The sequence below is a fragment of the Saccopteryx bilineata genome, chromosome 3, assembly GCF_036850765.1.
Source record: "Saccopteryx bilineata isolate mSacBil1 chromosome 3, mSacBil1_pri_phased_curated, whole genome shotgun sequence".
Lineage (NCBI taxonomy): Eukaryota > Metazoa > Chordata > Mammalia > Chiroptera > Emballonuridae > Saccopteryx > Saccopteryx bilineata.
This window is the reverse complement of record NC_089492.1, coordinates 281635879-281656924: the sequence shown is the minus strand read 5'-3', so window position 1 is coordinate 281656924 and position 21046 is coordinate 281635879. Positions and strand designations below refer to the sequence as shown.

The 21046-nt window shown below is 52.5% G+C and overlaps 1 protein-coding gene across 1 annotated transcript in view; it reads left to right on the top strand.

Annotated features, from left to right (window-relative positions):
* PADI3 (peptidyl arginine deiminase 3) overlaps nucleotides 1-20512 on the top strand; it is a 29280-nt gene extending 8768 nt beyond the window's left edge. The window contains exons 3-16 of the mRNA XM_066270310.1: nucleotides 814-886; nucleotides 4410-4471; nucleotides 5429-5546; nucleotides 5875-6000; nucleotides 7940-8118; nucleotides 8333-8436; nucleotides 8530-8641; nucleotides 10324-10431; nucleotides 11801-11952; nucleotides 13269-13413; nucleotides 13527-13629; nucleotides 15195-15274; nucleotides 16631-16756; nucleotides 19254-20512. Coding sequence (XP_066126407.1) covers nucleotides 814-886; nucleotides 4410-4471; nucleotides 5429-5546; nucleotides 5875-6000; nucleotides 7940-8118; nucleotides 8333-8436; nucleotides 8530-8641; nucleotides 10324-10431; nucleotides 11801-11952; nucleotides 13269-13413; nucleotides 13527-13629; nucleotides 15195-15274; nucleotides 16631-16756; nucleotides 19254-19487 — 1722 coding nt within the window. The 3' untranslated portion in view covers nucleotides 19488-20512. The remainder of the gene's footprint in view (nucleotides 1-813; nucleotides 887-4409; nucleotides 4472-5428; nucleotides 5547-5874; nucleotides 6001-7939; nucleotides 8119-8332; nucleotides 8437-8529; nucleotides 8642-10323; nucleotides 10432-11800; nucleotides 11953-13268; nucleotides 13414-13526; nucleotides 13630-15194; nucleotides 15275-16630; nucleotides 16757-19253) is intronic.
* The last annotated feature ends 534 nt before the right edge of the window (nucleotides 20513-21046 follow it).

Here is a 21046-nt window from a genome sequence, read left to right as displayed (position 1 = left end):
CCATCTTCAGCCCCACCTTTGACAGTTCCTGGGTGCTCGCTGAGGGCCAGGCACCACGCGGAGATTGTCACATGAGTTTCTTCTTCCATCCTCACAGCCTGTAATCAATCCTCTAGGGGAGGAGCTGCTATTATCCCCCACTTTACAGCTGAGGAAATTGAGGCCCAGAGCAGGTAGTAACTTTTCCCAGGATACTTACACACGCTGCACCCAGAATCCAAGCCCTTACTCAGTGCCACCTGTCACCAGTTACAGCAGCTGATAGTTCTTGGGCACTTTCTACGGAATCAGTCTCTTATGTGTGCTATTTCCAAGCTGTGCTGTCATCCTCTGAAGGAGGAACCTGTATGGTCTGCATTTTGCAGATGAGAAAACTGAGGAGGCTGAGAAAGGTGAAGGGTTTTGACTGAGGTCACAGAACCCAGAGGTGCTGGGCTCAAGTCCAGGCCTGTCTGAGCCCCAGGGTCCCACTGGCTTGGAGAATGTCACTAAACCCTGCCCGGTCTGAACTACTCATTTTACAAATGGTGGGACTGAGGCTCGCTACTGGGCCTCGTCAAAATCATATGGTGGTCATCGACATCATTGGGACCCAAGTCTCCACAGAATCCCTCATAAATAGTTCCCATTTTACAGATGAGCCAACTGAGGCACGGAAAATAAATGGCGCAGGGAGGCTGAAGGAAGAGCCAAGTTAGGAAACTCAGGTTTAGTGCGCAGAGGTTTCGAGACCTCCTTCCCTGTTTGCCTGGTATCCCAAGCCAAGGAGCTCTTGGCTTCAGCTGCCGTGACCCCGGTCTCATCTCTCAACAGGTCCAGATTTCCTACTACTCCAGCCAGAAGCCCCTGCCCCTGGCATACACGGTGCTCTACCTCACCTGTGTTGGTAAGTTGGGGCCGTGCTGAGGGAGTGGCCAAGGGCAGGGTGAGGAGTGGTTGAGAATGACTGAGCAAGGATCGTTTTTACTACAATCAATCAGTCTTATTTTTTAAGTTCAAGCAAGAAGTGCACATTTAAAAAAATTCAAACAGTACGAAAGACTATATAGTTGACTCGTAAACAAAATGGATTTGAACTGCATGGGTCCACTTATACATGGATTTTTTTTTTTCAAATGATCTCTGCAGTTCAGCGGACCCATTCAGTTCAAACCTGTGTTGTTCAAGAGTCAACTCCACGGTTGGGAAGCTGAATCTGCAGAGGGTTGACCGTAGTTACATGTGCGAGGTGGGCGGTCCTAATCTCCAAGTTGTTCATGGGTCAACTATAAATTGCAAAGTAAAACCTCTCTCCTTCTAAGCCAACACTCCCAGTTCCCTAGGTGCAGCACCCTTCTAGAAACATGCTGTGCTTATACAAGTAGACACATGCATACCTGTCTGTTCCCCCCTTTTGTGAGGAAGCGGAAGCATATATAGACATGGAACTGGACCTTCCTTTTTTCAACTTAATTTTTTTTCCCAGTTCTCTATAAATTGATATATAAACTCCATGCAAGATGATGCAGATGTTGGAACTCTCAGACAGCAAGTGCGATCATGATTAATACGTTAAAGACTGTAGAGGAAAAGGTGGCTAACATGCATGAACAGATGGGGCATTGCAGCAGAGAGATGAAAACTATAAGAAGGATTCAAATGGAAATGCTAGAAATAAAAATCATGGTAACAGATGAAACATGCTTTTGATGGGCCTCTTGGTAGACTTGACTTAGCTGAAGAAAGAATTAGTGAACTTGGAGATAGGGCAACAGTGACCCAAACTGAAACCCAAAGAGAAAGAAAGGACAAAACAAACACAATACAGATCGGAGATGTAACAGCTGATGGGACAATATCAAACAATCTAAACTCAATGACACTCCCACCAAAATCCAACATGGCTTTTTACATAGAACTTCACAGAGATGATTCTAAATCTATGGAAGAGCCAAGGGCAAGAAGAGCCAAGGCAATTTTGAGGAAGAACAAGATGAAGGGATTCATGGCACCAAAGACTTTTTTCCAAGTTGTAGTACTTGAGGCAGTGTGACATTGGTGCAGGATGAAATACAGACCATGGAACTGATAAAGAACTGGACGTAGACCCCCTGCTCATGTGGCTATCACATGAGAATCAATAAACTTGGAACTATATCTTTTACTATACTCAAAAAAATAGCCCTGGCCGGTTGGCTCAGCGGTAGAGCGTCGGCCTAGCGTGCGGAGGACCCGGGTTCGATTCCCAGCCAGGGCACACAGGAGAAGCGCCCATTTGCTTCTCCACCCCTCCGCCGCGCTTTCCTCTCTGTCTCTCTCTTCCCCTCCCGCAGCCAAGGCTCCATTGGAGCAAAGATGGCCCGGGCACTGGGGATGGCTCTGTGGCCTCTGCCCCAGGCGCTAGAGTGGCTCTAGTCGCAACATGGCGACACCCAGGAGGGTCGCAACATGGCGACGCCCAGGATGGGCAGAGCATCGCCCCCTGGTGGGCAGAGCGTCGCCCCCTGGTGGACGTGCCGGGTGGATCCCGGTCGGGCGCATGCGGGAGTCTGTCTGACTGTCTCTCCCTGTTTCCAGCTTCAGAAAAAAAAAAAAATGCAAAAAAAAAAATAATAATAAAAAAATAAATTTTAGATGGGTTAAAAATCTTAAGGTGAAATCAAAACTTTATACCTTTTGGAAGAGAATATCTGTAAACTCAAGGTCAAGGTTGTCTTTAACAAGGCAAAATAACGGCACAGATCATAAGGGGAAAGATTGATAAGTTCGACTGTATTAAGATAGAAAATTTCTATACAACAGATGATTAAAACATCCAGCTCTGGCCTGGGAGATCTTAAGACATTTGCAATGCCTACAGCTTACTTAGAGCAGAGATTATAGAGAATTTCAATCAGTAAGGAAAAAAAGAAAAATGACTCGAATGAGCAAAAAAAAAAAAAAACAAAAAAAAAAACCGAACAAGCTATTCACAGATGAGAAAGCCCCAGTGACCAGAACCCAAATGAAAAGATGCTTCACTTAGTGTTGCCAAGGATGTGGAAGTGGGGAGTCCCTTGCATTGTGGGTGGCAGTTTGCATTGGTTCAAGCACGTGGAGAGCAAGTAGCAAGACAGTTGAAAATGCTCTATCTTCAGAAGCAGAACTGCTGCACTATGGGAAATGCACATTGTGAATTTTGCCAGAGATTGTCAAATTGCTCCCCTCAAAAGACGGTTCCACTTTTGTGTACCTGCCAAGAGCGCATGGGAGTGTCTCGCCAACCCTGTGCACCTTCAGCCTTCTCCCTTTTGGCCAGTCAGTGAGGTTGTATCTCCGTGGTGCTTTAATTCACCTCCCTTTAGTTAGGACTGAGGTTGGGTATCTCTCTGCCTCCCCCTCCCCAACCACACACACACACACACACATCCCAGTTCATTGGAAAATACACACACAGAAAAGCACATGACACTTTATTTTATACATGCACATGAAAGAATAGTTACAAAGCGAACACTTGATCAACCATCGCCCCGGTCAAGATATAGAACATGACCAGCACCACAAAGTCTCCCCCAACTACACCCTCCCTGATCTCTGGCCTCTTCCTCTGGAGTAACCAATACCTAGTGATAAGTATTTTCTTGCCCTTTTTTTTTTTGGTGGTTTTATCACCTGAATATGCACACCCAAATAATATAGTCTATTTTCGTCTTTCTTTGAACTTCCTGTGGGTGGAATCATGTTGTACCCCTTCTTCTGCATTGGGCTCCTTTGGCCCGCCTGTTTGTGAGATATATTCACATGTTGTGTGGTGGTTGGGTATCCTGTCACGTGTTCAGAATTATTTCAAAGTCTTTCTCCTTCCCACTGCCCTTACTCCTCTCCCTTGAATGATCCATTTGTGTTATAAACTCTCCCTAAGTTCTAGGGAGACACGTTAAGAAGGTGGGATGGAGGCTGGGATTTTATGAGTATGAGATGACAGACAGTCCACAGCCAGTAGATGGCAGAGCCCAGATTCACATCTTTGTGTGTCTGACACCAAAGTCCAGGCTCAGTCCCCCATCCCAAGGAGATGAGGCATCTTCATACAGACACAGAGAATGTCTAGGGCAACCCGAGCTCAACACAGGGCGTGCCCCAGACAGTGAGGGCTGTAGGGATGCAGAAGAGGGAGGGATTAGGAAAGACTTCCTGGAGGAGGCAGCCTTTGACCCTGGGCCTTTGCTCTGACCCTGCTCCCTCTGCCAGGCCTCTTTCTTTCCCCAGCTCAGAAAGAGGGGCTCTAAATACCCCCACCTCTGCGCATGGTCTTCTTGAAAATGACTTTCATTTGCCCAGCGCCAGGTAGGCCCTGAGAGCATAGGTAGAGCGTGGAGGTCACAGGCCTGTGCTGACCTCCTTGGGAGCCTGTGGTGACTGACTGACCCGCTGCCTTCCCTTTGCAGACATCACTCTGGATTGTGACCTGAACTGTGAGGGCAGGCAGAGCAGCAGTGCTGTGGACAAGGTAGGGCATCCAGCCTGGGCCAGAAAGGGGTGTGGAGTTTGGAACTGCTCTAGGCTGTGTCAGTAGAGGCGAGGTCATTATGGGTATCCCCTACCTCCCCACTGATGCCAGGGTCAGGGGAGCCAAACAGGGACCAGACATGTCTGGGGATCTTTACCAGAAAGAAAGTCATCACCAAGGATTAGAAAGCACACACTTGCCTAGCCCTGGGCCAGGCCTTGTTTTGAGGGGAAAAGCCCTTTCAGATTTTCGATCTAAGTCAGGGGTTGTTTTCCTGTAAAAACAAGATAGTAAATATTTTAGGCTTCGCAAGCCATATAGCCTCTGTTGCAACTATGCAATTCTGCCATGGCAGTGTAAAACAGCTACAGTCAATATGTAAAAATTAACATGACCATGTTCCGATAAAATTTTATTTACAAAAACAAGCCATGAGCCGGATTGGGCCTGTGGGCCATAGTGTACTAACCCATTGATCTTGGTGGAAAGAGAAATCTACCAAGTATAAAACTGATAAAGAACTTCTGGCTGAATTGTGGTGATTCCCCATGTAGTAGTAGGCGTTCAAAGACGGTCAAGGTGCGCTGGGTGAGCAAGGAAGGTTTTCTGGTAGAAAGTAGAGCTGCTCTCCAAAGGGATGTAGAAGGGAGGCATTGAGGTAGAGGGGACAGCAGGAGCCAAAGCCAAGGGAATGGATGGATTTAGAATCAGGAAGTTGCCCATTCACAAAGCGGACACTGACTGGAGACACCGTGCTGGCAGCCCCGGAGACAAGCTGCTCGTTCAGACTTGATGGGGCGGGCAGTAGGGAGCCATTGCTATTTCTTGAGCAGGAGGTGCTCACAGGGTAGGGTGAAGGGGGAGGGATGGGGTCAGGAGCTCAGCCGGGAGGTTGATGGGCAGGGCAGTGCAGGGCTGGTCTCAGTCCCGTCACCAGTTCCACTTTGTCATTGGCAGCGCCAGTGGGTCTGGGGGCCTGAGGGGTATGGAGCCATCCTGCTGGTGAACTGTGACAAAGACGATCTGAACAGTGATGAACAGGACAATTGTGACCAGCACGTACACTGCCTGCAAGGTGAGGGGGGCCGGAGTGGTCGCATCCCTGGGTGTCCAGGGTCAGTCAGCTTGCGGGGATTCCAACCCACAGGAACAGCTCTGAAGGCAGAGCTTGAGGCCATTGTTCCAGCTCCCAGATACGCCCTCCCTGTCCTCCGAACCTGCCTTGGACTGGCAGCTGCCCCTCCCAACATCTCCAGTGGCAGCAGACTCTCACACACGCTGGGATGGAATTGGAAAGATAAGCTCTCACGTTTCTCTCCCCCCAGGGGAGCAGAGGATGCTAACATTATTTGTGCACCTACTGTGTGTCAGCCCCTTTCACAAAATTCTGTCTGGCTTCACAGACCTGGAAGACATGTCCGTCATGGTCCTGCGAACCCAGGGCCCTGCTGCCCTCTTCGATGACCACAGACTGGTCCTCCATACCTCCAGCTGTGACGCTAAGCGGGCACGGGTCTTCCACGCCTGCGGTGAGTTCACGCCCACCCTCCACTGCCAGGGAACTTCATTCCTGCCTTGTGCCAATGGGCAGGCTCTGCCCAGGCTCATGGCTGCCTTGGGGGCCAGGGGAACAGTCAGATGTGTGAGCTCTGGCCCAAGGTTGTTTTATTGGATGAATGAAGTTTTTGCTCTCAAAAATTTCAAACATATGCAGAAGTAGAAAGGACAGTATAAACACCCAGAAGACAACCACTCAGAATCAACAGTTATCACTCTTCACCTCTCTTGCTTCATCTGTTCCTCTCTATTCACTGAATTATTTTCAAGGCAGTCCCACGCACTGTGACAATTGTCCCTACACAATTCAGAGTGCATCTCCCCTGCCAAAAAACATATAGCCATTGCTTCACACAGCCACAATGCCATTCTCACAAGTCCAAGCAAGGATGGAAAAGACCTTTTAGAAATACAAATGTATAGCCCTGGCCAGTCGGCTCAGCGGTAGAGTGTCGGCCTAGCATGCGGAGGACCCAGGTTCGATTCCCAGCCAGGGCACACAGGAGAAGCGCCCATTTGCTTCTCCACCCCTCCGCCGCGCTTTCCTCTCTATCTCTCTCTTCCCCTCCCGCAGCCAAGGCTCCATTGGAGCAAAGATGGCCCGGACGCTGGGGATGGCTCTGTGACCTCTGCCTCAGGCGCTAGAGTGGCTCTGGTCGCAACATGGCGACGCCCAGGATGGGCAGAGCATCGCCCCCTGGTGGGCAGAGCGTCGCCCCATGGTGGGCGTGCCGGGTGGATCCCGGTCGGGCGCATGCGGGAGTCTGTTTGACTGTCTCTCCCTGTTTCCAGCTTCAGAAAAATGAAAAAGAAAAGAAAAGAAATACAAATGTATATAAGTAATAGATGCTCACTTTTTAAAAAGATCAAACAATATGCCCTGGCCGGTAGCGCGGTGGATAGAGCATCATCCTGGAGCACTGGGGTCACTGGTTTGATCCTGGGGTTGCCTGATCGATGCTGGGGTCACTAGCTCATTCCCGAGGGTGCCAGCTTAATCCCAGGGGTGCCAGCTCAACCCCCTAGGTCACCAGTTTGAGCCTTGGTCAGGGTACATATGAGAAGCAATCAATGGCACAACTAAGTGGAGCAAAAAGTTGATGCTCCTCTCTTTCTCTCTCTCTCCTTTCCTCTATCTCAAAACGTTAAATTAATTCATTAAAAAAAAGATTAAACAATTTAACATCATATAAGAGTAAAAAGATAAGAGTCCTCTACCCCTAACCTTAAACCCGACTCTTAAAATGTGTTCACTGTTAAGGCTTTGTGTTCTAACATTTTCCTGTGTGCCTCTGTGTGTGTGTGTGTTCGCGCGTGTGCACACGCGTGTGTGTGGCATGTACATATCCCGCTTTCCAACCTGTTCCTGCCACTGAATGTGTATTCGACACCCCTTCTGTGTGTGCGTCTGGTTCTGCTTCCTTGTTCCCCCAGCTGCACAGGATTCCGAAGCATGGAGGTGCTGTCACCCACCCATGTGGTCCCCTGAGACGTGTGGTTGTTCGGAGTGTTGATCTTACAATATAGGTGCCTGGAGGGCAGCGACCTGGCTGGTGGCTGTGTCCTGAGTCCGGAGCCGCGCCTCACAGGTCCATGGGAGGCGCTCAGTCAATGTTTGGTCAGTGAACACGTAAACAGCCAGTGAAGACCTCCGTGTATGGATTTTGTAGGAAAGATACGTAGAAGTGGAATTGCTAGCTCAGGGTACGCCTGACTTTGTTCGATGCGCCCACTTGTCCCCACGCCCAGCCCCGCCCTCTGAGTATTAAGCAGCTTTCTCCCCTTTGTCAGTGGGAGGGGAGACACAGGAATCGTCTGGCCTGCACTTTGGTGAGATTACACAGCTCTCCTGCGTTCCTCCTACTCTCCAGGCCCACCAGGAGTCACAGCTGCTACTCTGTCCCCTCCCAGGTCCCGAGGACTCGTGTGAGTCCTACAAGCACGTGCTGGGCCAGGACAAGGTGTCCTACAAGGTGCCCCGCTTCCAAGGGGACGAAGAACGCTTCTTCGTGGAGGGCCTCTCCTTCCCTGACGTCGACTTCACGGGCCTCGTGTTCTTCCACGTCACCCTGCTGGATGACTCCAATGAGGTAGGGGGTGACTGGGCAGAGGAGGTGACAGAGCTTCTATTCCTGGGAGAGACAGGCATAGCTGGTGTGGAGGATCACAGATTCTCACCACCCTGCTGGTTCCTCTCTAGAAACCGGTATGGAGTTTATAGCTTGCTCAGGGTCACCAGGTCTGTAAATCACCCAGGCCTCTGGCCCTAAGGCCAGTGCTCTGTCCTCCCTTCCTCCCCTAAAGGATTTCTCTGAGTCCCCGATCTTCACCGACACCGTCGTGTTCCGTGTGGCGCCCTGGATTATGACGCCCAGCACCCTGCCGCCCCTGGAGGTGTACGTGTGCCGGTGAGTGGGAGGAGCCCTGTGGGTCCTTCTGACCCTGGCGGCCCCTCTGGCCTGGTTCTGTTCCGAGCCTCTCTTCCCCGGGCTTGTGTGCAGGGTGAAGAACAACACATGTTTTGTGGATGCAGTGGCAGAGCTGGCTAGCAAGGCCGGCTGCAAGCTGACCGTTTGCCCACAGACTGAGAACCGAAATGACCGCTGGATCCAGGTACCATGGCCACCGGGCAGTGCCCAGCCAGGACAACATCCTGGAGGGGGAGGCTGCCCCGCCCCCACCGGGTGGGACAGGGGGGCTAATGGGGAAAGATCCAGGAGGACCCGGGTGCTGTGAGCATTCTCCTCCGGGCACTGCTCTTTTTCATTCTAGACCTAGAGAGTGTCCCTTCTCTCCAGAACTTTCTGGAGACCCAGTAACACACTGACCCTGGATTTGACACCCATTCATCCCCAGGAGTTGGACTAGGCACGGGGCTGGGCACACACTCCCTGCCCTTAGAAGGCTGGACCAGTGGTTCTCAACGAATGGTGATTTCGTCCCCTGAGGGATATTTAGCCGTCTCAGACATTTCCAATTGTCACACTGAGGGTGGTGGTGCTACTGGCTTCTGGCCCCTACGAGAAAGAATGGTCTGGCCCCAGATGTCAATAGTGCTGAAGCTGAGAAGCCCCGATGAGCTAAATTATTGTTCCTGCAATATCCGATGGAGCAGGGGTGCCAGCAAAGTGCCAGTCAGGTTTGCAGGAAGGTGGCATCACCTCTGTCAGTGGTGACCTCCAGGAGGAAGGGCATCTGAGCCAAACCAGATTTGGCAAATGGATGGGTAATGGTTTCCGCCATTCAGCGAGCGCTTACTGCGGGCCATGCATCATTCATTACCTTAGTGTCAGTCTATCTTCTTGACAACTTCCTGCCATTACCCACCTGAGGAGTCTCAGGGATGCAAATGCCCAGGGCCAAAGAGCTGGTCAGGGCCATGCTGGGATTCAGTGGATGGAGGTCCTGGCAACATGTGCAAAAGCCCAGAGGTGGGAGGCATGAGACTGTCATATGCTCATTTTGGCCAGGGCTAAGGTTCCATGAAGGGTAAGAGTTGAGGTGGGAGACCTTGAATGCCAAACTAAGGAGCTGTTGTGGCTGGAGGTTCATCCAATGAGGTGGTTGAGGGTAGGACCCCAGAGTAAGACAAACTGGGTTTGCATTCTGGCTGTGCTGCTGACTAGCTGTGCACCCTTGGACAGATAACTAGACCTCTCTGTTCCTCGCTTTCCCCATCTGTAAATGGAGTAATAATAGCGCCTCCACATAGGCGTGTTATGAGGATTAATGGAGTTAACATTCGTAAAGAGCCTAGGGCAGAGCACAGAATGGTGAGCCTCTTGTTGGGTATTAGATTGTCTCTGCTGGGCCATCTTTGCCTCCAGGACCAGAGGGGTCAGGATCAGCCTGGGCATGTTTATGGGTCTGAGAAGGAGGCAACCTCCTCAGGTCCCTTCAGCCCTGTTCAGCTGTCTACTCCTCATGACCACGTATGCAAGCCAGAGGTGCTGACTGATGCCCAGCGGTTTACTTGTCCAACTCAGGCCACTCTGAGTCCTTCTCAGTGTCCACTCTGCCCTGACTCAGCACAGGGACACATCCAAGGCCATGTCCTTGTTCTTATTCATTTCCGGTCAGTTTTGCTGTGTGACCTTAGGCGAGTACACACCCTCTCTGAGCCTCCAGCACCTCCTCCAGTCAGCAGGCATCAGGACCCCTGCCTTCTTCACCCCTAAGGGCAGAGTTCCCGGAGGCAGAGCACTCCTGGGAACAGCCTTCCCCTAAGTGCTCAGTGTCAAGAAGGTGTGGGAAGGTGTTGACTGTCCACAGAGAGGTGTCTCTCTCATTGGCAGGATGAGATGGAGCTGGGCTACATTCAGGCTCCTCATAAGACCTTCCCGGTGGTCTTTGACTCCCCCAGGAATGGGGAACTGCAGGACTTCCCTTACAAAAGAATCCTGGTAAGTAGTTTAGGGCTCAGCCCATCCCTGAGGGTGGAGAGACATTACCCTGGGGGTCACACCAGAGTGTGGAGTACAGGGGGCAGCCCTGGGAACCATGATCTTTAAGAACAGGAGCAGAGTTGCCAGGTAAAATTTAGGACGTGCCCAGTCAAATTTGAATTTCAGATAAGCAATGAGTATCTTTCTGGTATAAGTATGTTCCAAACATTGCATAGGGCATACTCACAATAAAACAGTGGTTTTTAAACCTTTTTACACTTTAGGGATGGTGAAAATAGTAGAATTATTCCTGGGACTGCCAAGGCAGAAATCACCTTGAGTTTAAATGAATTTAACTAAGATCATTGGGTCTCTAATCTTCATACAACATCAGGGTGGTTAACTCTTTTGAGGACTGTTCACGGGCAGGCATGAGATTTCTGGCCGACTGTCTGTGGACCGGTGGTTGAAAAACACTGTACTAAAATATATTTGTTGTGTATCTGGAATTCAAGTTTAACTGGGCATCCTGTATTTTTATTTGTTATATCTGGTGGTCCTAGACAAGGGAAGCAGGGCAGAGCAGGTATTTAGAACACAAGTTTCAGAGTCAGAACGACTCGGCTCTGTCACTTGCATGCTGTGTAACCTTGTGTTAGTCACTTTCCCTCTCTGAGCCCCAGTTTCCTCATCAGTAAAAGTGATATGATAGCCCTGGCTTACAGTGATTTGTGAGGCCTCTCTGTGTCTGCCCAAGGGAGCATGCTACTGTTACTGGTAACAAGGGTAACTGTGAAGACGATGGTTGCTGGCCAGCATGGTTGCCCCCTGAGGAAGGAGGAGAGGTTACATTGGTGCCTAGAGAAGGGGAGGCCTCTCCCACCCCCACTGGATCGCACAGGTGGTAGGGGCTCTCCCCTCTAAAGACCCTTCTAAGAGGTCGCCTGGAAGTTCTCTCCTCTTCCGGTGTTGAAAGACTGAGGCTCAGAGGTCATCCATCACCAGCCTCTTGGTCCCCAGGGACATGCCATTCTAGAGCAGCCAAATGTCTTCCCTGGGCTGGACTTGGCAAAAATCCAGCACAGAGAATAAGGTGGTGGCCATGGCCTTGGGCTTTATGTCTAACAGGGGTACAGGAGCAAGCAGAGCCCTCTCTGCTGTCTCCCTGTGGCCGTGGGGAATAACATGTTCTAATATGGCAGCAGGGCCCGAGGGCCTGTGTATTTCCCAACTCTGGCCCTTGTGCATACATGAAATACTGATTAGCTCAGATACCAGTCTTTGACTCAGTGTTTCCATCTGAAGAATGGGCAGCCACTCCCAGCCCATCTTTGAGGAATTCATATCTGCTCCCCTGTAGCCAATCTGACTCAGTTTCCCCTACCAGGGTCCAGATTTCGGCTACGTGACTCGGGAACCACGAGGCAGCTCTGTGAGTGGCTTGGACTCCTTTGGGAACCTGGAGGTCAGCCCCCCAGTGGTGGCCAATGGGAAGGAGTACCCCCTGGGGAGGATCCTCATTGGGGGCAACCTGCCTGGGTGAGAGAGGAGGGGGGAGAGGTGCTGCTGGGATGGAGGCTGAGGGCGGGGGTGGCGATAGTGACTGGGAATGAGGGCCTATCCCACTCCTCAAAGAGAACAAGGAAGAAGGAGTAAAAAAATTGTAATCTTGGAAGTGGTATGGGAGGGAGGCACTGGGCTGTTTACCAGACACTGTCCACAATCACCTCGGGAGTTCAAGAAGGCTAGAGTGAGCAGGGGCCCAAGAGGTCATTCAACACTTTTATTTTACAAGTGGGCCCAGAGAGGGTGAGCAACCTGGAAATGTTAACACAGTATGCAAAGCTATAACTAGACTTTTTCCAATTCATAAAGTAAGTAGATGTTGCTATTAATTAATAGTTACAGAAGAAAAAGGTTTAAGTCTCAACAGCCCTGGGAGAAATTCTATTTAAGTCGGAGCTTGTTTATACTATGATGTAAATGGCTGATATCAGATCTTTTCCTGAGAGCAGCACACGGGATGTATAGCACATGAAAAATGAGATGGCAGTAACACACACACACACACACACACACACACACAGTAACAGACTATGTTTTACTCAACGAGTAACATCTGGTACCAATGAAAGAGGAGGAATTATATGGTAATGGTTATTTGCTTTGCAAGAGACCAACACACAGAGCTAACCAAATTCAACAAAGCAGAACAGAATTGGGAATCAAATGACAGGTGATTCAAGATGCTTTGGAGGGGACTAACTGCCCTCAAATGTCTGGTCCCACAGAAAGAGGAAGTTTGGGTAACACCATTAGATCCTTTTTCAGCGGGCAGAAAAGAGTGGGATTTAAATTCATTACCATAACATGCCTGGGCTATGAGGCCCCTCAGGGGTGATCTTGTTCACCTCCTCCCCACTGATGTATAGGAAGTTGAGGCTGCATGAGGGAAAGTAAGATAAACTCAGGGAAGGACTACCCAGCCACGGGGGATGGAATACAGGAGTGAAATCAGTCCCTTGGAGAATGTGAGGATGGGGTCTGAGAGGGGTTCCAATGATTTGCCCAGATGGCGAGACCTGGGTAGGTCATTGAGCTGGTGTGATTGAGCTGGTGTGATTGAGCTGGTGTGATTGACATGGTGTGATTGACGTGGTGTGGTTGACCTGTCCTGTGTCTGCCTCCTTGAGAACTCACCTTGAGTAGAATTTAAATATATATATATTTAATAGTAAATGCAATGTTTTGGGGTAGATATTATAGAAATCTTGAACTCTTCTTTTTTCCATTTCTGCATAGATTTCACTTTATTTTTTTAGTTAAGCAACTTTTTTTAACCCCTTGGGCCCCAGGTCAAGAGGTCGCAGGGTCACCCAGGTGGTGCGGGACTTCCTGCACGCACAGAGGGTGCAGCCCCCTGTGGAGCTCTTTGTGGACTGGTTGGCCGTGGGCCATGTGGATGAGTTTCTGAGCTTTGTCCCTGCCCCCGATGGGAAGGTAAGGAGTTGGGTGCCCTGGCCATTCCCAGCACCTGGGTCGGGGAGGGAGGGGAGCTCCCGGGAGCCACACTGAGTCCAAGGAGCTCAGCCGAGCCTGCTGTCCCCACACAGGGCTTCCGGATGCTGCTGGCCAGCCCTGGTGCCTGCTGCAAGCTCTTCCAGGACAAACGGAACTGGGGCCACGGCAGGGCCCTCCTGTTCGAAGGGGTTGTCGGTGGGTACCACGGTCCCTCATCCCAGCTCTCAACCCCCCTCACCTCTCACCTAAAGCAAGACACATCGTGATTTGAGAGAGGGATAGCAAGTTAAACTTGGCTGGTGGGATGGCAGATTTTCTCAGCCTCATGGCAGGTAAATAATGCTCTGGACCAAACTATTTGGAGAGGAAATCTTCTGCAGAACTTAGAAGCTCCCAAGTATAATGTCCCATGTCCCCTCTATGCTCACTACCGTCCCGCCTTCCCAGCACGACCTGGGGCGCCAGATGTGAAGTGTAAGAAATACAGTCTTCTCCAGCCCCAAAACTCCCAGAGGGACCATCAGCAGCCTCCGCTGGGCCCAGAGCAAACCTTAAAAACCCTCAGATCCAAATTGTCTGTACCAGGCGGGGCAAGTCATCATTGTCTTTACCGGAAATAGCAGGTTTGCCATGAACGAGGCCCAGGAAGAGGCGGAGCAGTTTTTCCAAATGCCCAGCTGGGAAGGAGAGTGTGTGGGGGGCTCACAGCTGTCAGGCCACACACAACCACCATGCTTCCCCGGGGAGCTGACCCCCATGGCTGTGACCGTGGAAGTCCAATGTGGCTCAGTAGTCACCTACTGTGTGCCCAGCCCTGGGCTCTGGGCTGCACCCTCATCATCCCATTGACCTCGTGAGAGTGTGGGAGGATTACTGTCAATGCCCCCCCCTTTGCCCCCAAGAATGCCTGGAAGACCCTGACCCAGAGGCCTCAGCAGGAAGGCAGTAGAGCTGGGACTGAGCCCCAGCTGTCTGACTCCAGCTGGGGCAGAGGGGATGCCCAGCCAGCAGATGGGCCCAGGAAGCTGTCCCCTTTCCCTTGGTCGAGGCTTGAGGCCCTTTGTGGGCATTGAGCTTGGGTTTGATCATAAGCCCCCCCATGTCCTAGCTGTAAGACCTCGGGCAAGTCTTTTACCTCTCTGAGCCTCAATTTTCTTATCTGTAAAGGGGATAATAACGCATTTCTTGTGGGGTGGCAGTGAGGGCTAACTGGGGTGCTCAGTGTAGGGTCTGCACATGGTAAAAGCTATAAATGGCAGCTGTGAGGATTGTGAGCTGTTGGCTCTAACCTCCCCTTCCCGGTCCAGCCCCGGCTCCTTGGGCACCCCATTAAGCAGGCAAAAGAGCCAGGTCTACAGGGAGCTCCATACTTCACCTCTTAGAGGGTAGGGACAGGGTCCTATGGTGTTCAGGGCTGGCACTGGTGGGCTGGTGGGTGACCCAGCCTCACCATCACTAGACAAAAGAAGAGGAATCATCACCAATGCCATGGGGGGAGGGGGTTTGTAAATTTTCAATAAAAGGCATTATCGCTTCCAGTGAACTCAAATAAAGGTCTCAAGTTCATAGTGCTGTGGTCCCTTGCCCCTCCCACTCTTCACACACTCAGATTTGCACAGTGGCCAAATTGAGTTCTGCTGGGTACTGCCTACCAATGCCCAAAAGGCCAGAGAGCTTCTGACTCAGCAAGGCCAGTAGGCTGCCCTCACTGCTGGTACTGTTTCTGACCCTCCCTTCGCGTCTCTGTCTCTCCTTCACAGGTAATAAGGAGGTCAGCACCATCTCCATCAACCAGGTCCTCTCCGATGAAAACCTCATCAGCTACAATAAGTTTGTGCAGGTACAGGGCCACAGGCTGTGAGTAGAGGGTGGGTGTGGCTGTGGGCAGGAATAGGGACCGAAGTCAGGCTCTCTGTTCCTGAAAGCTCAGCCTGGAACAAGCCCAGATAGAGGGACTCTAACCCCCTCTTTTGACCCAAGAGAAACGAGTGGGTGAGCCGTGTGCATGTGAGGAGGACAAGCATTCCAGGCAGAGGGAACAGCACAGATGATGGCTCTGAGTAGAACAATGGGGCCTGGAGTGTAAGAGGATGAGCCAGGAGGTTGGCAGGGTCATACAAGGCCTTGTAGGGCATCACCAGGCCGTTGGCTATGGCTCTGAGTGAGATTAGAGGCTGTTGGTGGGGGTTGAAGGCGGGGTTGAGCACAGGGGAAACCTGACCTGACTTAGGCTTTGAAGGGATCTCTCCGCTGCTGAGACTATGTCATTATATCGTGGCGGAGAGTGGGGGCAGTGACAGTAGGTCCCAGAGGATGCCCGGGGCACCTCAAGCTGGATAACTAGAGAATAGTTTAACCAAGGCACAGGCAGCATTTGAGGAAATTGATAAAGTCTGTGCAGTCTCCCCAGGCTTGAAACAGGGTGGCTGTCACCACCCTTAGGCCTGAAGGAATTAGGGGAGCGAGCTGTCACTGGAACCTGGAGAGGTCACTATGAAAAGAGGGATGTGAAGCAGGAGCTGCGACCTTCACGGCATGCACAGTGACCTGGCAGGAAGGGAGCAGGGGGGACAAATACCCCACTGTGTTCTCCCAGCAGCCCCCCACCTCCTGCCAGTGTCCCCATTGGCTGAACCCAACCAGAGCCGGTGGCAGGGAGACCTGATTCTCCAGGGTCAGCCTTCCAGGGCACAGGGCAGAGAAGGCCACAGTGTGTCCGGGATCCTCCAGGCACAAAAGCCAAGATGAGGTTAAATATGCAAGGATTGCATCAGGGACAGGGCCTGTACTGGGAGGGGGGAGGGGCCAGAGGAGACGGGGGTGGGGGGGCAACCCTGAGAGAAGGAGCAGGCGGGCAGCTGGGAGGTAGAGACGGGCATTGTCAGGGTCCAGGTGGTGTTCAAACCATGAGACTGGAGGAGATCCCCTAAGGAGGGAGGGGTCTAGAGAGGGGAAGAGGGTCTGGGTGGAACACTCTGGAACACTCTCATCCTGAGCCCTGCTGGAGGGATAGGACTGTGAGGAGTGGGACACAGGACAGGTATGTTTTGACAAAAGGTTACAAAAATAAGGTTTGTGAGGAGACTTAATCCATGGACACTTGGGCAGCCGGCTCTCTTTAACCTGACATGACCCCTTGGGGCCCCCCCAACACACACTGGCCGGGGCTCCCCAACTCTGCCCCCTGTCCCCCCAGAGCTGCATCGACTGGAACCGGGAGGTGCTGAAGCGGGAGCTGGGCCTGACGGAGCGGGACATCGTGGACATCCCGCAGCTCTTCAAGCCCCAGAGCAAGAAGGCGGTGGCCTTCTTCCCTGACTTGGTGAGGCCACCATCTGTGACTTAAGGTTTCCTCAAATCAGGGTTCAAGCTTCCGCTCTCCAGAGGGGCATGATTTTGGTCGTGCCATGTTGGGACTGCGATGGCTGGTGGGGTGGCGGAGAGAAGCAGGGGTCCCACAACGGCCAGCAGAAGGGCTTCTAGTTGGCTGTCATGGTCACTGCAGGTGCTCACTGGCCAAGCCCCTTGCTCCAGGGCCATCAGGGAAGGGCCCTTCCCCCTCTCAGGGACCCGCTTGATATTTGCAGAGTGAACGGATGGTTACATGAGGTGGTGTGTGTAAAGGTGCCCATTCTGCTCCTTCTCCTGGCTCACAGCTATTCATCCACCCCCCATATGGGAGGGTACCCTGTGGGAGACACAGAGACGATGAAGGCTGCTCCCTGCTCTCAAGGGACTTCCAATCTCATCCAGAGAGGGGGAGACTCTTCCTCTCTCTGAGGACCTGTCCCGATGATCTATTCTGTATAATAAAACAATGTGGTAGTTCAGAGGTTGGACAAAGCACTTCCAGCCCAAGAAGTGGGACTGAAAATCCAAGAAAGCTTCACGGAAGAAGTGGCCTTTGACTAAGCCCCGAGGGTTCAAAATTTGAACTTGCATCTGGAGCAGCTGGATCACGAGGGCTGCACCCCAGGGGTTCTGATTCAGCAAGTCTGGGGTAGGGCCTGAGACACTGCCACCTTTCTAACCAGGACCCACATGACACAGATGCTGCTATCTGAGGACCACACTTTGAGTAACTCTGCTGGAGATCACCCAGCTCCCCCTTCACATCCCCTTCCTCCCCACCTCCACCTCCACCCCCTCCCACCTCCATCTTCTCCCCACCTCCATCACCTCCCACCTCCATCATCTCCTCACCTCCATCACCTCCCACCTCCATCATTTCCCCACCTCCATCATCTCCCCACCTCCATCACCTCCCCACCTCCACCCCCTCCAACCTCCATCATCTCCCCACCTCCATCACCTCCCCACCTCCCCCCCTCCCACCTCCACCCCCTCCCACCTCCATCTTCTCCCCACCTCCATCACTTCCCACCTCCATCATCTCCTCACCTCTATCACCTCCCACCTCCATCATCTCCCCACCTCCATCATCTCCCCACCTCCATCATCTCCCCACCTCCATCATCTCCCCACTTCTATCACCTTCCCACCTCCACCCCCTCCAACCTCCATCATCTCCCACCTCTACCCCTCCCACCTCCATCATCTCCACACCTCCATCAAATCCCCACCTCCACCCCCTCCAACCTCCATCATCTCCCCACCTCCATCAAATCCCCACCTCCACCCCCTCTAACCTCCATCATCTCTCTACCTCCATCATCTCCCACCTCCATCATCTCCCCACCTCTATCACCTCCCCACCTCCACCCCTCCCACCTCCATCATCTCCCCACCTCCACCCCCTCCCACCTCCATCATCTCCCCACCTCCATCACCTCCCCACCTCTACCCCTCCCACCTCCATCAACTCCCACCTCCATCATCTCCCACCTCCATCACCTCCCCACCTCCATCATCTCCCCACCTCCATCACCTCCATCATCTCCCCCCCTCCCCCCCTCCCACTTCCATCATCTCCCCACCTCCACCCCTCTCACTTCCATCCTCCAGAAGAGCTCCACTTGCCTATTATCAGAGCCCCCCAGGGAGCCTGTCCACATCACCATTGCTCCATCCTGCTCTTTTTTCCTTCCCCTTTCTGGCTAACTTTTGGGCCTCCTTGATTTCTCCACCTGCAAAGCCTCTCATCACTCCTCTTCCTTCCTGCATGGTAAGGCGGCCTTGCAGTGATGTCTGTGCCCCCAGAAGCTTGTGCATGGGTTCAGATCCTTGTGTTTGCAGTAGACAAAGGACAGCCAAGCCAGCTTCAGCCAGAGAAGGAGATTTACTATAAAGCTGCAGGGACAGCTGTAGCAGGGGCTTCAGGAGGGCCTGGAACCGACTCTTACCTCTGTGTCTATTTACATTACTCACCCCCTCCCTCTTCCTCCCTCTCCCTTCCTCCAGCTGGGCCTCCTTTGCATCTCTGTCCCTGGGGACAGATATGAATATGGCCATACATTATACAGACATAGGTAGAGACTGACTTGACCCTCCCACCATGTCAGCTTTAAGTACCCGAGAGAGAGAATATGAATGGTCCAGCTTGGCTCAGATGTCTACCCTGGACCACAGGCTGGGAGGTTGGGATTCTGTAGCACAAATATGGCAGCTCCCACAATCTCTCAATAAGAACAGCAGTCACCAGAGAAATAAATGATTGTGAGCTCTGCAGATGCTCCATGGGAATGCACAGCTGGCTAGAGTTCTTACCGGTCCTAGTTCCTCCCTCACTGCACGAAAGGGCGGGTAGCTATTTTCAAGGCTGCCTAAAAGACAAACGCAGTCCCACCAGGTATAGTAAAGGCACTGGGGGAGGGGCTGGTGAGGAAGTACCGCCCCTGACCTGGGTCTCACCTGCGCAGGTGAACATGCTGGTGCTGGGGAAGCACCTGGGCATCCCCAAGCCCTTCGGCCCCGTCATCCACGGCCGCTGCTGCCTGGAGGAGAAGGTGCGGTCCCTGCTGGAGCCGCTGGGCCTCCACTGCACCTTCATCGACGACTTCACCCCATACCACATGCTGCACGGGGAGATCCACTGCGGGACCAACGTGCGCAGGCAGCCCTTCTCCTTCAAGTGGTGGCACATGGTGCCCTGAGCCTGCGCCACCCACCATCCTCTCCCCCTGGTGTGGGACATTGGCCTGGGTGATGGAGACTGAGCCAGGCCCCAAAGAATAAGTGTCAAGAGACCCCACATGTCCAGATGGAATCCCGAGGGTGACCCATCCCTCTCCGAAGCCTTTTTCCTAGAAGTGTTCATGCCTCACCTGCAACCCATCTGGTTCTCAGGCTCGATTCTTCTTGACCTTCCAAGAAGAAGGACCTCATTTTCCTGTGGCCTCTCATGCAGATCAACGTGACCCCCAGGGACTCCTCTGAGCATCTCCACCCTCAAATCCTCCAGTTAGAACCAAATTCAATTCGGGGTCTAGAGACATCCATGCAGCCCATCTGCCTTTTTGGCCTGTGAGTCCTAATGGAGGAAGGCCCATGATTTGGCTTTGGTCTGATTGCCTCTCTCTCTGCAGGAGAGCAGGCTCCAAAGTCAGATCCTTCCCCCCAGGAGAGACTCTGCCCATAGCCTCACCCACAGGGAAGCGGCTGGGGGCCCACTTAGCTCAAGGTGGGACCATCACTCCAATTGCCGAGCTCCTGCCTGGGTTTTGAACTCTCTACCCTGCCCAGGGCCCAGCAAGGGTTTTCACATAGTAGGTGCTTTGGGTGCACGCTGAAGACAGGATGGTTGTCCCTTAGCCTTATAAATTCCTCATCATCTGACATTCAGAAATCTGGCTTTGTGCAGAAACCTCCTGGAATTTCTTGGGGATGAAAGTATCAGGGGAATTTCTGGAGACTGGGAAGACTGTGGGTGCAGGGGTGAAAACGTCCTTTATGACGCATGGGGTGCTCTTCGTTGGCCCTGGGGCCTCGCTCTGCAGGAAGGGACACCCCTGGCAGAATTGAGTCCTGTTATGCCTCAGGAGGGGCCTAAGGGGCCAAACTCACTGGGACAGCTCACAACGGGGCAGCTCTGGGAATGAACCGCTCTGAGTGCAGGGGGAGAGAGGGTGGGGGCGCAGGTGGTTTCCTCCAGATGTGTGTCTGTCACGCCTGTGTTCTGAGTGGGTCCAGCTGTGTTTCCATCACTGGCTAATAAATCTACAGAAGCACAAATGGTTTCAGTCTCACTTGGGCCCTTCTTCGAGATTAGAACACGACAGTAAGAACAGTGGGGCTTCTTGCTGCTGAAGCATTTGCTTGCCTGGCCCCTGCAGAACTGGGGGCTGGTGAGCCCAGATTTCGGTAAGACTGCGGTTGCTCCATCTTGACCGCAGGATGAGTTACGGCTGGCATGGACGCATAAATGCAAGCCCAGGGGTCAAACGCTGGGCTGCCAGAGCCGAGTGAGCGTGGCAGGGCAAGTGGCTGGGCTGTGGCCGGAAGGTTGCATGTGAGTGTGGCAATGGGCAAAGCTGATGTGTGTGGAGAATGTGTGGCCTGCTGTATGCCCTTAGCAACATCCCCTTCCTGCCCATGGGGAGCCCATAAAAGGCCAGACGGGCTTGCTACAGAGCCCCACGACATTCTCTGCTGTCACCCTTTCACCCCTCCCATTCTTGCCCGAGGCGCAGACCAGAAACAAGCTCAGGCTGGC